The sequence below is a fragment of the Sander lucioperca genome, chromosome 10 (assembly GCF_008315115.2).
Source record: "Sander lucioperca isolate FBNREF2018 chromosome 10, SLUC_FBN_1.2, whole genome shotgun sequence".
Lineage (NCBI taxonomy): Eukaryota > Metazoa > Chordata > Actinopteri > Perciformes > Percidae > Sander > Sander lucioperca.
In genome coordinates this window covers 14,549,632-14,565,886 of record NC_050182.1, presented here as the reverse complement: position 1 = coordinate 14,565,886, position 16,255 = coordinate 14,549,632, and the positions used below count along the sequence as shown (strand labels likewise).

The following is a 16,255-nucleotide window of genomic DNA, read 5'->3' as shown; positions in this document are numbered from 1 at the left end:
AGCCCGTCTGGCACCAACAACCATGCCACGCTCAAAGTTGCTTAGATCACCTTTCTTTCCCATTCTGACATTCAGTTTGGAGTTCAGGAGATTGTCTAGACCTGGACCACACCCCTAAATGCATTGAAGCAGTTGCCATGTGACTGGTTGATTAGATAATTTCATTAACGTGAAATTTAACAGGTGTTCCTAATAATCCTTTAGGTGAGTGTATGAATCATATTAATATAGCATGTCATGTCTCTCACTCCATCATCTCTTTCAGTGGGATCATCTTCACTAATCTTTTACTTTTGACTTTCAGTTAAAAGATCAGCTAGCATTTGGAGAACCGAGTCCAGGGCGATCATGAGTCAGCAGAAGACAGAACAGCAAGTGATTTGCGTTACTGAGGAAAACCCCATGTTACTCAATGTTGGGACTAATATAGGTTGTGTTTTCTGTCACATTTTGTAAAAAAAAAAAAAAAATAAGGAAGAAAAAGTTCGTTGTTCAAGATTTCAATAAGTAAGAGTATTGTACTTCACATATAAAACATAAAGGATAACAGACAGGTTATCCTTCGTAACGTATCAATTCAGGAACAACATGTAGACACAGAAATGACAATCTGTTGTCTACATTTGAACCAAATCATCCGCTAAATAATGTCTACTTTGATAAAGGAAATGTTTCAACATACTAAGAGGCAAACAAATGTATCTAAAAACAAAAGCAGCCTTTGAAATAACAACCACCTGGTGTAGTAAGGAAAAGATTTTACTACCAACTGTTAACAATTTTGTTATTTTGTTCACATAATAATAAGACCGGTGATAGCGTTTGCTTAGTGTATGCTGAAATTTGTACCTGTCAAAAAATAAATAAAACCTCAAAAACCACCACTTTGTCATTCTTACAACATTCTGCCAAAAAGAAGTGCAGGTTGTGTAATCCCTCACAGCTTTTTCTTTGTCTCTGAACCCACACCAAACTGCACCCACAATGACCAGCATTTAAATCTCTGAGGTTGAGTGAGTTTGGTTTCTGTCTGTCTGAGATAACGTGAATACGGTCACTGATAATTGTGATAACATAATGGAGGAAGAACTGAACTATGTAGCAGTGACTTTCAAGCCAAGTGGTATTTGTACACATGGTGAGTATTCTGTTTTTGTTGTACTTTGATGGTTTACTTCTACTGTCTGCTGAACTGCAGAGTTGCTGACAGTGGTGGAACGTAGATTTACTCTAGTACTGTAAGTACAGATTTGAGTTACTTGAGAATTTGAGTTTTTCTAATCTCTTGCTACTTTAAACTTCTACTAATAATAATAATATAATAAATTGAATTTATATAGCGCTTTTCACGAACTCAAAGTCGTTTTACAGGGTATAGATAATAAAGACAAACAAACAAAACAAAACAAAACAAAACAAGATTCAGGCACAGATGAAAAGAGGAGGGGCGTGGGGTTACAGGCAGAGGTGAAGAGATGGGTCTTGAGGTGAGACTGGAAGATGGTGAGGGACTCAGAGGTGCGGATCTCTTGGGGGAGGGAGTTCCAGAGCCTGGGAGCTGCCCTGGAGAATGCTCTGTCCCCAAAACTGCGGAGGTTGGACTTTTCGATGCAGAGGAGACCAGCTGAGGTGATCTGAGGGACAGTCAGAGATGGGGACTCGAGTCTGAGACTCTGGAAATGTATGACGAGCCTCATGTCCCCTGCCCTTTGCCATAATGTGCAACGTAACGCATGCGTTATGCCTTATGTGCGCGCACTCACATAAAAAAAAAAAATATATATATATTGACATGGCGACACCAAGTCCTCCCGGAGTTGTGCCTTTTGTCATTAGTTTTGATTTCAATTACTTGGTAAACAGTGGCAGTAAGCCAACAGCTACAAGCAAGGTGTGTGGCACCAGATGAAGGCACCAGAGAAGATAAATGATGCCGGATCAACAACGTCGTACTTCATCAGGCATCTCAAAACGCACCCAGATAGGTCAGTCACTTGCAATGGGAAAGAGACGTTACATTTAGCATATATCGTCACAGGTAACAAGCTAACCATCGCAAAGTGTTGTGCTAATGCTGGGAACAGGGACATTGTATCTTTATAGTTAGTAGTTGCTGAGGCTAAGAAATCCATGGCGCACAGGTGGCGGGACGCACGGATCCATCTCCCCAGGAACAAATACTGTGTCGGGTGGGCAAACTCATGTGATGCGTAATTGATCCCGTGGATGATTTGTAGGCTATTAAGTGAACAAGGTGTACCCGGTCCACCAAACACTGGGCCGCCTTGACTGTCTTAATTCTGCACATATGTCTGTTACTGTAGTCCTATTTACTATTTCATCCATGCGTGGCGCAGCGGATCCGTGCGCACTGTCACCTGCCGTGGAGACGCTGGCCTCACTAACCTCTCCTCCTCTGAGTCGGATCTCCCTCGCGCTGGACTCAGTTTCACTGAGCGTACTAACACTTAGAAAATAAATGGCATTACATCAGTGAGTTCAAACTGCTTATTGTGCGTAATTTGGACTGACACTGAGATGCATGTTGTTCTGTAACTGGAAAGAAACCAAACCCAAAACCAAACGACCTGGAAATAATCTATGATGAGGTGAAGAAATGGGAGGAGAAGGCATTGGATTCAAATCCTGCCATATCAGGTTATTTATGGTTTACCATGATTGAAAAATATGAAATGTGAGAACTGTTTGCTATAAATTATATAATAAATTGTTTGTTTTTGTTGGTAGAAAATGAAAAGAAAGCTCCATTGTGCACCCCGCTTCATCTGCTGGCAGCAGGTTTGGGGATTATTTGTGTCATCTTGGTGTTGGCCGTGATCACAGTCAGTATCCACTGTAAGTCTGTCTACCTGTTTTCAAGGACTTTCAGTGCAGTTTAATATTAACATGTGAGGGCAACAGTAACGGTTTCTTCCCTGACTGCAGTCAACACAGTCATGTCAGAGCAGCACAGAGAAAACATCAACTTAACAGCACAGACTCAGCAGCTGTGGACAGAAAAGACTGACTTAGAGAGACAGACAGAAGAGCTGACCAGAGAGAGAGACAGACTCAACTGGACCGTCGGAGTGATCATGGAATATCAGAACTTCCCGGTGAATGCATACTGCCCACAGAAAGGTGAAAACATGGTGTACCTTTTTTCAGCGCATTCAGTACATTTACTCAAGTTCTATACTTCGAGTAGTACAAATTCGAGGTATTTGTACTTTTACATTACATTACATGTCATTTGACACTTTTATCCAAAGCACTTACAATTGCTATATATGTCAGAGGTCGCACGCCTCTGGAGCAACTAGGGGTTAACAGTCCCATGGCATGAACATTTCACTTTATGAGGTTTTTTAACATTAATATGCGTTGCCCCAGCCTGCCTATGGTTCCCCAGTGGCTAGAAATGGTGATAGGTGTAAACTGAGCCCTGGGTATCCTGCTCTGCCTTTGAGAAAATGAAAGCTCAGATGGGCCGATCTGGAATCTCCTCCTTATGAGCTCATAAGGAGCAAGGTTACCTCCCCTTTCTCTGCTTTGCCCGCCCAGAGAATTTGGCCCGCCCATGAGAAAGAGAGAGACATCATGGCTTTCAAACAAGCGAAGTATGGCAGTTGGTCAAGGCCACACCCCCACCCTCCACCTTGCCCCCCATCTCTCCTCCTCAATAGCTACAGACACAGAAATGGCACATCCTAAGGAAAGCTCATTGTGGGACTGGCTCTAGTGGCTGTAATTCTGCACCAAGGCTGAATTTCGGGAAAGAGACTTCAGATACAGTATTAGGGGACCACTAAGGCCTATATAAAAGCACCCAAAGAGCAGCATGTCATTGGACCTTTCAGTGTCTTGCTCAGGGACACATTGGTTGATGTATCGCAGTGGGATTCGAACCCGGGTTTCCCACACCAAAGGCATGTGTCATATCCACACCCCCATCACCACCACCTTTACTTGAGTATTTCCATTTCATGTCACTTTATAGCCTACTTCTACACCACTACCTCTCAGAGGGAAACATTGTACTTTTTACTCCACTACATTTGTCTGACAGCTTGAGTTACTTTTCAGATTATAGTTGTTTATCCCTTTCCTGTCCAGAGAAAACCATGTATCTCCAGATGTGTTAATTTTGAATTCATCTGATCAACTGAAGGATAATAAAGTGTTCATTTATGTGATGGAGAAAATTGACTTTTTAGAGATACGTGGTTCTCACAGGACAACAATGCTACAAACATATGATGATCTTATAGAATATGATGCATTGTTGTAGATTAAACCGCCCAACAGTATGACAAAAACAGTAAAAATTAGCACAACCTTAAACATCTACAGCAGTAAAATGCAACATACACATTAATGCAGCAGTAATGTTAATCCCGAACATCAGATATAATATCAAACACTGACGGGGAACATTTAACGGCACAATCAATACTCAGTACATGTTGCTAATACTTTTACCTAAGTAAGGTTTTATATGCAGGACTTTTACTTGTAGTGGAATATTTTAAGTGTGTGGTATTAGTACTTTCACTGTATGTAACGGCTCTGAATACTTCCACCACTGCCTGTTTTACTTTAGGGGTCTGTTTGGGGTTTGTGATCGCTCCTGTCGGTCTACTGAACCACTTATTTTGAGCTCCATAATTGTGAATGTAGTCAATTCACTTAACTTTTATAGCATTTAGATTTTGATTTAGTTTTATGTCGTGATTCATCTTTCAGAGTTTGGACTTTATGGCACTAAATGTTTTTAATTTGGGTGGAATTACCTGTTTTAAGAGAGGGATAAAAGTCTTTCATTTTATAACAAATATTTTATATGTAATAGAAAATGAATACGATTTTGTTGTCTCGTTCTTGTTAAACAGTGTGTAAACCTTGTCTGGAAGGCTGGGTGCTGTTTCAGACGAACTGTTACCTGTTTTCAACATCTGATTATTACAAGGACTGGAGGGCTTGGCAGGGAAGCCGCGACGAATGCAGACGTATGAAGGCAGATCTGGTGGTGATTGAAAGCCAGGAGGAACAGGCTAGACTGATTTAATTTGACTTAATTTGTAATTTAATGCCCAAACTAAGCTAGAGAGCATCTTCATCTCTATTTTCATATGCAGAGATGGAATTGCATGGTGTCCAGAAGTGTGAACTCATGAAACAGACAGTAATTTAGATACAAAAGATTGTTTAGATATTTAGAGTTAATCCATTCATTATAATTGTCTAAATAGAATGTTTTGCATTGTGCCGTGCAGTAGAACCACAGAAAATCACACCTAATCTCCACAGCTACTTAAATTATTCATTTATAAATCTCTTTTATGTCTCTAATCCGTTCTGCTATTTCTTGTATCTGTCTTTTCATGTGTGTTTCATCTCCGTGAGACACATTGTATTAAATCTTTTTGGATAGAATGTGTTATTTTTACATTATAGCAGAGACAAAGATACATTTTTCTCAATTAACACCTGTATTACAAATTTAGGAATTCATCAATAACCACACAAAATACTACAATACTGCATCGCATGGCTATTGGATCGGCTTGAGCGGGATGGGCACGTGGGCGTGGGTAGATGGAAGCAACTTCACTCTGATGTAAGCACAAAAAAACACCCACTATTACTCAGAAGTTTCCAGATGTTCCATTTTAACCTTGGTGACTCATCACTGCAGTAATTCCATCACATTACTTAATCACTACTCTGAACAAACTAGACCAACCGGCAAGAGAGTTGGCAGCTTAGCATTAAGACTGGAAATAGAGGTGCTAGTAGGCAGATTGTGTTACCTTTGGACAGAGCTGAGCTTTTTCCCCGTCTTTGTGCTAAGCTAAGCTAACTGGCTCCTAGCCTCATATTGAATGGACAGATATGGTCGTAGTATCAATCTTCTCATCTAACTTTCTGCAAGAAAGCGAATAAGCATATTTCCTAAAACGTTTAGCAGAAACATAGACTGATATTATGTGAATTTCTTTTTTTCACCAGGTACTGGAAAATACAACAACCTGGCTACAAGGTAGCATGTGCTCTAAGTCTGCCACAAGCAGATCCTCTGGCCAACTGGCACAAAGCGAGCTGTGACATGAGGAACCGCTGGATCTGTGAAACACGAGCTTTGGTCAAACCGGATTAGGAATCAGCTACATTATTCAAATAGGTTACTAAACACTTTTTTTGTGTCAAAACTGATATATGCTGTTCTTGCTGTTTTAAAAAAAAAAACTAAATAGTTGAGCACATTTGTTGTCCTTTTCTAATTTAATGCAAGTATCCATTTAAAAAATGTTGCAGAGTACTCACCTATGAGCTATACAGTATATAGCAGGCTTGAATGTACTAAAGAGATAAGAATAAAGACTATCCATCACCCATTTACTTTGTGCTGATGTTATAATCTGTTTATATTCCTTGGACACATACACTCAGTGATCACCTGTACGGTCCAATGCAATCAAGTACAGCTCTGCCATAAATCCTACTTTTGCAGAGATTACAATGTTCAGAGTAAACTGTCATTGAGGTGCTAATTTAATTATATGTTTGAGCCTTAAAGTCATAGTTATTGGTGGTGTTGTACTGGACTGCATTACACTGAGAGGTGTTTCTAATATTCTGCCCCGCTCATATATAATTTATGGCTGATCTGTTATAATGAATTTCAATAGAAATTGTATGTGTGCCTAACAAAGTGGTCACCGCTGCACTGGGAGACATTTTCTTTCATTACTGGAAACATGGCCACTGTAGTTTATTTTGAATTAATACCACATACACCATCTTTCTGTCATAAATACTCTTGAGAGCACCAAATGTGTATTAATCCACCGCTGAAAATAGTCCTCAACAAACACCTGTTTGTTAAAAACTAGAGTGCCCAGCTGTTATGTGAAATTAAGGAGCCTTTAAAAATAATGGAATTATATATGTGACTCATTTAAAAACAATTACATCTTCAGTAGAAACAAATAGGCTTGTGGCTGAGTGCTACAGACAGGGTAGAAAAGGTCAGACTAATGAATTGTAGGTTTCAGTCTTTTGGGATTTGATGACAATAATACAAATATAGAATATTGCCAGTCTTATCCTTTAATAGCATGGTGACAGATACTGATTCAGTATCAATGTTACCAATGATGTGTATTACCAACACCGATCGTCAGTTAAGAAATCAAAATGGGAGTTGACCCACCAGAAATGAACATGACAGGTTAAAAGGTTAAGTTCAGTTTTAGATAGTGCTAAAATGTGTCAACTTCTTCTATCACAACAGTGTGTACATTTGCTCGTTACAAAAGCAGACGTACTTCCGAGAACACACAATACAGGGAGCTTGTGTAATCAATGGCCAAGTCATATTGGAGCTCCAGCATCACTGTTTGATGTTGTCCAGTAAAAATGTCATAATGCAAACTAAGACGCTGCAATTTACATAGTGTTGTGGAAGAGGAACCTCTTGTTTGTTCTCTATGTGGTTTGTGCATGCGAAATGTTGTTCAGTCTCTCACACACACTCACTCATTCTCTGTACTAAAGCAATTTATGGTGATCTATTACTTTTAAAGATGGAGGAAGAAATCACTTATTCTACATTGTCTTTTAAAAATGGTGGTACAGCTCCAAAAGGTAAGTGATTCCTGCTTTTTTTTTTTTTAAATTATACATATTTGAGAATTTTTAACATCTTTCACAAGTGCTTTGTGTGGAAGAATCACATTGGTGACCCTTGTAGTCACAAAACATAAGTTGTTTTTAATCCTTTGCAAAACTCCCCTGCCATAATATACAGTACACCACTTTTTTTCCACATCAAAAGTATATTTCGTTTGTACTTTTACTTAAGTGCAATTTTTACTGCAGGACTTTTACTTGTAACAGAGTGTATCTACTGTGGTAGGCTACTGCTACTTTTACTAAAGTAAAAGATCTTAGTACGTCTTCCACCACGGGGGATGTGTGAAAAGTAAACAGAACTGTGGGAAGAGAACCAGAAACCATTAAAGGTTAAGTAAATGCATTTGAACTTGTGATCACTACATCACAGCATTTGCAGAACACAGTTGGCAAAGTGTATCAAATAAAAGGAGGAAAACGGTTACTTCATGCAGCAGTTGTCGCTTATTATTTACTCATGTTGTTGTTTTTGTCGTCCAGAAGAAAAACAGGACTCAACAATTTATTCCAAAGTAAAATCTAAACGGGCTGCTACATCTGTACCAAGTAAGTTAAAACATCTGTTGACTGTCTTATTTTCATCATTCATCATGTAAACTATGTAACATTATAAGTGATACATTATGCTTTACTTATGGAAAAAGTACAAATTGACACTTTATGATGACATAAAGCTAAATCTGCTCTTTTTGTCCGGCTTGGAGCCTCTACAGTAGCTTGAATGTTGGATTTTTCTGGCTGCCAACATTTCTCCTAAAGAACATTATTAATTCTATTAATATGTCCTGTGTACTGTGGTACTGCTACTTTTACTTAAGTAAAAGATCTGAGTACTTCCTTCACCACTGGGGATGGTTGCATGAAAAATTAAGAGAACTGTGTTAAGAGAACCAGAAATCTTTAAAGGATTGAAGGAAGTACAAATTGAAACTTTATGATAGTATAGTGTATTCCAATGCAAAATGTCAATACATTTTCCATGTGATCATGATAACGTTTATAATGAATGGCTTAATTATAATTACAACTGTGATTTGAATATGAGCTTTCTCATTACAAGCAGATGGTGAAGCAGCTGCACGCTCTCACTTTTGTGCGTTGGCGGTGTGTTTGGGGATACTTTGTGTCCTCCTGTTGGCTGCAATCAGTGCCATCATCTACAGTGAGTTTCATGTCAACACACTGAGGAACGTTCAATGAACAATTATAGCAGCTTTCATCACATTTAGACCAACAGAGTCAGTCTGGGATGTTTTGTGAGTTCAGCTCTTTCTGAATTGTGCCTGCTGCCAGTTAGGAATCAGTCTGTATTTTACTCTTTATTTCTGTTTTGATTGGTTGGTTTGATCTATTTTAATGATCAAGTTTGACATTAAAGGGCTATACAATATGGAAAGCAATGTTGGGTAAGAAATCATTCAAAAAAAAAGGTCAGGAGCATGGAAAAAGGCCTCTCTGATTACACTGCATCCACTGATTGATTGACTGATGTGCTGTCACCTTCTCCTTCTCAACATAGTCAGTGTGGTAATAAACCAACAGAAAGCAAACCTCAGCAACCTCACAGCAGAAAATCAACAGCTGATCACGAATAGGAGCATCTTAGAGCGAGAGACAAAGGAGCTGAGAAGAGTCACAGATAATCTCAACTGGACACTGCAAGTCATCCTGACATTTAACACCTTTCCAGTAAATGACTACTGCCCAAATAAAAGTAAGTGTTTCTTGCTATTTTGGCCACACGGCATGTCTTGTTCTTAAGGCACAAATATCAAGAGACAAAGTCAGTTAAACTGCTAACTGCTATGGAACAGCCACAATGGTGGTTGTTATGGCAACAGAATTTTTTTTTTTTAAGATAATTTTTTAGGCTTTTTCCACCTTTAATTTTTGACAGGACAGCTAGGTGAGAAGGGGGAGAGAGAGGGGGAAGACATGCAGGAAATTGTCACAGGTCAGATTCGAACCCTGTACCTCTGCGTCGAGCCATAAACCTTGAAGTATATGTACGCCTGCTCTACCACTGAACCAACCCGGCCACACAACAGAATATTCTAACCCTAACTGCAGATCTGAAGAACGATAGCTTATCTGAAAAAAATGGTTAAAAGGGTTTCACTTTAGGCTAAAAAAAAAAAGGTTTCAGAGTAAAAAATACACTGTGACGCATAAGCTATTGATTGAAATTGAGATATTTCTATGGATAAATTAAAACTTTTACCTGCTGGTGGCGCTAGAGGAAATTTCATGGGAGTCAGAAGGGTTCATTTTCTGGGCACCATGGACATCTGTACCAAATGTCAAGGCAATCCACTCAATAGTCTATAGCCATGCCGCTAACATGGCTACAAAACAACACTACCCATAAATTCTTGTTGTTTTGAGGCCAAGAGGATGTGACCATCTCCCCTTCCCAGCTGTTTTTTTCTGTGAGCATCTTTTTCACTTTACTTTTCAGAGCATTAGCAAAACTATGTTTTCCTGAATTTTGATAGAACATCAGCATCCAAAATTTCCACAAATAATTAAGTACAAAAGTTGGCTTGTGGTAAAAAAAAAAGCTATTCTGTCATTGGGATCTAAAAACCTTTATCATTTAATTTGTGTTTTTGTATTTGTGTCTTTAACAGATTCTAATTTCATTCCATTTCTCTTCTTTTGTTCATGAATGCAGAGTGTCAGCCGTGTCAGACAGACTGGCTTCTGTTCCAGGAAAAGTGCTACCTGTTTTACAATAAAGGAAGTCCTTGGAAGACGTGGCAAGATAGCCGAACGTATTGCAAAAACACAGCTGCAGATCTGGTTGTTATTGACAGTCTGCATGAACAGGTGAAGTCAAACACCATAAAGTGCCAGAGTTTTTATTTGGGTTTCAATTCAGATATAGAGATAACATGGCAATTCAGAGTACACAGGATCCATAAAAAACATTAAAATTTCAGCCTTTACTTTCCAAAATGCAATGGAAAATATTGTTATAAATGTCTGATCAGAATCTATGCCTATAAGCGTGAAAGTGTGCATGTTTTTGATGATCTGTCACTGTGCAACTTACAGGAATTCATAAGTAATCACACTGAGTTCTACTTTGACACATTTCATGGATACTGGCTCGGGTTATATGAAAAATACCAAAACTGGGTCTGGGTTGATGGACGTAATGACACTCTCAGGTAAGAATTAAAATTTAATTTTATAAATTATATAATTATTTAAAAAATAAATAAAAATAGTTGAACCCAGTTAAGGCTGTTTTTAGAAACTTGGAATATATGAAAGGCTGTTTAAAAACATGAAGTGCCCTTTAAGCAAGGCAGCAAACCTATGGGACTGTGTCTATGAGAAACTGTTGAAAAAGAGGAAGCGTGGTCATTTATTTAATTACTTTCTCTGTGTGAATTCAAAAAGACTGGAAACAGAGGTCAACAGCTAGTCAGCTAGTCTGGCTCAAATGTTCTTTTAAAGGCTGTACTCGATAATCAGAACATTAATATAGCAGCAGCAAAATATTTGCTATGCAAAGATACAGTGGACTAATGGCGTCCTGAGTAGAGAATTGAGTCACACTCCTGCGTGTGTTGTAATCTGAATTTCTCGGTTTGTTTTTTACTGGTCCGGCCGTTCATGCATGTTAGTGCATGTGGCCGTGAAAAAAATGCAGGTATTTCACGTATTGAAGAATAGTCTGTGAGAGCCATTTGGAGCGTAACCAGCCCACTGTTTTTTTTTTTTATTATTATAGTATTTAATGTACAGCCCCTTTAAACATTTTCTGCGATTCTCTACTTCTACTCTACTACATTTCTTATGGAAATATTGTGCTTTTTCCTCCGGTACATTTATCTGACAGCTATATTTACTGGTTACTTTGCAGATTAAGGATTTATATAAGATCATCTTGTGAGATATGATACATTGCTAAAGATGAGACTTTATATTAGGCAGTTAAAATTAGTTTAAAAAGCAAGACTTTTACATGTACAGAACCTGTGAACTACTTTCACTTAAAAATCTTTTCCACCACTGTATTTAAGTTGTATAGTTGCCATATAGTTTTTTTAGATTGATTCTTTCAAACTTGAGCTTTAAGCCACCATGGACACGAAGTCCTTAAAATACTCAGAATTTGATAATCCAATTCCATATCTGGATTTTTTTGTTATTCGTCACACTTAATTTGTTGTGTTGTATTAGCAGAATTAGAAATATTGACATTCATGTTGTGTTTTTGAAGGTACTGGTTGAAGGAGCAAATTGGTAGCAATGGTCCATGTGCACTGTTAATCCCCGGGAGGAATTCTACAGCCAGCTGGGACCCAGCAGGCTGTGTAATGCAAAACAAGTTCATCTGTGAGAGAGACGTTCTGACAAGGTCTAATTAGTTAGTGCTAAGTTTGTTTTCTTAACATATTCTTGTTACTCATGTTGTATGCAAAACTGAAATAGCCTGAGGATGTACTGTTCATAATTTTGTCTATCTGTACTATTGTTTAAAAAGTAAGTATTGTTTAAAATGTATTATGTACTGTATTAAGTATTAGCTACTTTTTAGTGTCAGATGTCTTTTTGAACAGATATCTATGTTGACTGAAGATGTGAAATGTCTAAAAAGACAATCTAGAATATCTTCTACAGTATTCAGTCTCACAAGAGCAGCCTATAGCCTGTAAATGCTACTAATTTCCACTGGAGATCAGGATTCACAACATAACGAGACGGTGACCTTTCCTGGAAAGATACTGTGTACATTATATCCAAATATTAATGTTTTTCAATGTAGTGTCATTGACTTAAAGGAATATGTCATGTTGTGTACTCCAAGTTTCTGGTGTTACATAAAGACCAATGTGTCAAATATGTTGTGCAAAAGAAGTTCCTATTTGATTCTTAAGTTCCTTCACCTTTGATTTCACCTGTTTTAGTCTCATGTTTTATATCAATGTAATGTATATTGTGTATTAGTTTGTTTTGTCACTTCTGTTGTATCACAGTCTAATTCACAAACTGTTTTCCTCTTTTTTATATAGGTGTTCATTTATATCTCATTCACTTGTAATGATTACTATTTTATCTTTATTACTATCATTTTTATTATACTTTTTATTATTTTTGTCCTGTCTTATTTTATGTAAAACCCTTTTAGCTGCATTTATGGCATAAATTGTGCTATATAAATAAAAATGTTTTGTTGTTGTTGATGGAAAAAGCAATAAATAGGACCTATTTATTCGGTTTCATAAGGATCGTTGTATTATATGAACATTAAATAGGCAGTGGTGGAAGAACTCAGATCTTTTACTTAAGTACAAATAGTAATACCAGTGTAAAAATACTCAGTTACAAGTAGATGTCCTGTATTCAAAATTGTATTTAAGTAAAAGTTCAAAAGTACTAACATCAAAATATTCTAAGTGCTATAAGTGCCAAAAATAAAAGTACTCATTACATTTCAGAATATTGTAAATTATTGTATTATAATTATTGATGCAATAATGTGTTTATAAAGTCAAAGTCTTTTTATCTTAACCTATAATACACCATATTGTTTGTTTGTTGCTAGTATTTCATATTAATTATCTGAATCTGCAAAGTAAGTAGTGACTTAAGTTACATAATCAAATAAATGTAGTGCAGTAAAATGAACAATATCTCCCTCTGAAATGCAGTGGGTTAGAAGTATAAAGTATCAGAAAATGGAAATACTCAAGTTAAGTACAAGTATCCCAAAAGTATACAGTACTTGAGTAAATGTCCTCTATTACTTTCCACCACTGTCAGGCATGTAGACCTCTTCTGGTACAACAGCACAACAGAGGATGTACTTCCTGCGGCAGCTGAAGAAATTCAACCTGCCAAAGACAATGATGGTGCACTTCTACACAGCCATCATTGAGTCCATCCTCACATCCTCCATCACCATCTGGTACGCTGCTGCCACTGCTAAGAACAAGGGCAGGCTGCAGCGTGTCATTCGGTCAGCTGAGAAGATGATTGGCTGCAATCTGCCACCGCTCCAGGACCTATACGCCACCAGGACTCTGAAGCGTGCTGGAAAGATTGTGGCTGACCCCTCCCACCCCAGACACAAGCTCTTTGAGCCACTCCCCTCTGACAGGAGGCTGAGGTCCATCAGGACCAAAACCTCACGCCACATAAACAGTTTTCCCCCTCCGCCACTAGCCTTATTAACAAGGCCCGGAAACCACCCTGACTCTCTCCAAACTACTCCTCTGGCTCCTCATGCCACTGTACCTACTCTGCTGTAGCATTCCTTTTTACTACTGTTTAACTTATTTTACTATTTATTTAAATTTATTTAATCGTTAATACATACTGTGTGTATATGTTTATACTTATATTGTTTATATTCTTTTTATCCTTCTTATATTTGAATGTGTGACATGCTCCAACAACACCATGACAAATTCCTTGTATGTGCAACGTACTTGGCAATAAAGCCCTTTCTGATTCTGATTCTGTTACATGCTACCTGAGCCAGCAGCGTAAACCAGTCTGGTAGTTTCTGTTAGCTGAAAACCTTTATGGAACATGTTGTATGATGAGTTCATTTTGCATGCAGGAACACTGCACGCATTTAATACGTCAATTGAGTCAAATCTGTTGTAAGCTATTGAGACAAACTTGGCACATGACCCTGTGTCCTTCCTGTCTCAAACTTCATGATTTCTCCAATTTTATGTAATCAGGTGAAACTCAGGTTTTTAGAAAGTTCTAAGCTATTGTTTGAGGGGGAAAAAAACAGAAAAAACACAGAAGAAGAGGATCCGAGGTAATCATTTATATTTTAAATGTGGAACTACAACAATTTTTTGCGGGGTATGAGTCAGATTCTGAACAAATTAAACAAACTTAAGGGCAGTAAAAAAAAAAAATAGTAGTTTTGCATTTTGCATATTTACATTGTTGTATAAGAACACTTTTGGTAACACTTTAAGAGTGTGGTGTTTATCCCTACTAAATGTACTGTAGATGGAGACTAAACGTACTGTAGATATTTAACAGTTTCATCTTATTAAATATTTTTTTCCTCAAGGAACTTTCACACTCATTTAGAAAGATTAATTAAGTTTGAGAACAAACGTTTTAAATAATCACATAAAATACAGTATTATATATTCATTTTTGGTGCCACTTGAGGAATTTCAGTATCTAATATCTGTACACACAATCACACAAGTGTAGTTTAGCATCACATCATTTAATTTGCATATAATTTTTTCATATAAGAGTGGTAACACCTTCAAGAATAGTTATTCATTACGTAGAAAACTAAACCCAATTCTTTGCATTCCATATTAATTGTCTGCTAAAATGCTTTTTTTTTTTTACATAAAATGGCCAACACAGGCAACTTGCTATCAATAGGCTATTTGACATGTCCCAACCTACAAATGTCAACACTGAGCTGAGTCTCAGGCCTAGTCCACATTATACGGGTATTTTTAAAAATTTAGCTTTTTCAATGCGTTTTGGCTTTTCGTCCAAACGCCGTTTTAGGTCACTGTAAACTGAGCTTTTGGAACACTCCGGCCAGGGTGAAGACTTTTAGAAACACTGTTTCTGTGTCGTGTAGACGGGGAAAACTGAGTTTTTGGCTTGTAACGTCAGAGTGTGCTACGTTTTCTCCTTTGTGAGGCGTCACAAATAAAGCAACATTTCTGCCAACGGCAGACAGGGCCAGAATAGTGCAGGTAACTGGATTGCTAGCAGGACTTTTTACATGTGTACACATAAATGTACAGTTACTCAATACCGCAACATCACAGGTCCTGGAAGAAGAGCCGCTCGACTCTTCTTTGAGCGACTTGGGTTATATCACCGACTGTAGGCTTGGCATGCTCTTGACAGCGCTTCAATTGTGTTTTTGTGTATTGATGGGGACGGAGATTTGCCTAAACAGTACATGTGTGAATGGAATATTTTTTTTAAGCAAAGGAGGGAAAACCCCCTTTTCAAAAATCCTCGTGTACTGTACGTGTGGACTAGGCCTCTGTTTAGATAAGGTGTTGCACCGTGTGGCTGACTCATCAAACCTCCATTGACTGATTCAGATGAACACATTTGATGTTGTTGTATATTATTGACAATCTTAAAAAGTCTGCATCACCAGCAAATAACTAACCTGACCTGATTTCTTCAGTCACTTCTGCAGCAGATTATCTTGAATTTAACAGCTCAGATAAGAATGATTAAAATCTGTTTGATAGCATACTAGTGAGGTTGTTTAACAGGCAGAAGAGACACAACTGCTGGAGGCAAGGAATAACCTTGTTACTGGTCTGAATTACTAATTAAATATATTCTCCTATCAATTCATTTACAGATCTGTCAAATCAAAGAGAGCAACCTCCAAGTCCATGTTTAGCACATAACTCACCAGAGCTGGTTAAGAGAATGATACTTTCCCCAATCAGCCAAAACTTATCTGGTTATCAATGTACAAAGCATTTATTTAAAAAAAAAAAAAAAAAAAAAACTACTCTTTGGACTTCTTTTTCTTCTTCTTTGGAGGAAGTGCCTCCTCGTTTGTATCGTC

The 16,255-nt window shown here is 37.8% G+C and overlaps 3 protein-coding genes across 6 annotated transcripts in view; 2 read left to right on the top strand and 1 right to left on the bottom strand.

Moving 5' to 3' along the window:
• The first annotated feature begins 631 nt into the window (after window positions 1-631).
• On the top strand, window positions 632-6,396 carry LOC116059953 (C-type lectin domain family 4 member M-like). Of its 2 annotated transcripts, XM_031313222.2 has the most exons (7): window positions 633-1,143; window positions 2,577-2,658; window positions 2,749-2,856; window positions 2,947-3,141; window positions 4,893-5,053; window positions 5,508-5,620; window positions 6,013-6,396. In XM_031313222.2, the coding sequence occupies exons 1-7, from the start codon at window positions 1,078-1,080 to the stop codon at window positions 6,158-6,160; spliced, it is 873 nt and encodes a 290-aa protein (XP_031169082.1). In that variant the 5' UTR covers window positions 633-1,077; the 3' UTR covers window positions 6,161-6,396. The 2 variants fall into 2 exon arrangements, with proteins under 2 accessions (XP_031169087.1, XP_031169082.1); XM_031313227.2 differs by lacking the exon at window positions 2,577-2,658 and having other exon boundaries at window positions 632-1,138.
• A 1,054-nt stretch (window positions 6,397-7,450) lies between these two features.
• LOC116059929 (C-type lectin domain family 12 member B-like) lies at window positions 7,451-12,829 on the top strand. Of its 3 annotated transcripts, none has more exons than XM_031313204.2 (7): window positions 7,452-7,650; window positions 8,179-8,244; window positions 8,762-8,860; window positions 9,218-9,412; window positions 10,373-10,527; window positions 10,756-10,871; window positions 11,933-12,829. In XM_031313204.2, the coding sequence occupies exons 1-7, from the start codon at window positions 7,494-7,496 to the stop codon at window positions 12,078-12,080; spliced, it is 936 nt and encodes a 311-aa protein (XP_031169064.1). In that variant the 5' UTR covers window positions 7,452-7,493; the 3' UTR covers window positions 12,081-12,829. The 3 variants fall into 3 exon arrangements, with proteins under 3 accessions (XP_031169069.1, XP_031169064.1, XP_031169058.1); XM_031313198.2 differs by having other exon boundaries at window positions 8,759-8,860; XM_031313209.2 differs by lacking the exon at window positions 8,762-8,860 and having other exon boundaries at window positions 7,451-7,650.
• A 2,946-nt stretch (window positions 12,830-15,775) lies between these two features.
• Window positions 15,776-16,255, bottom strand: part of gpatch4 (G patch domain containing 4) — a 9,103-nt gene continuing 8,623 nt past the window's right edge. Inside the window, exon 8 of the mRNA XM_031279623.2 lies at window positions 15,776-16,255. This exon is cut by the window's right edge and continues 757 nt beyond it. Coding sequence (XP_031135483.2) covers window positions 16,196-16,255 — 60 coding nt within the window. The 3' untranslated portion in view covers window positions 15,776-16,195.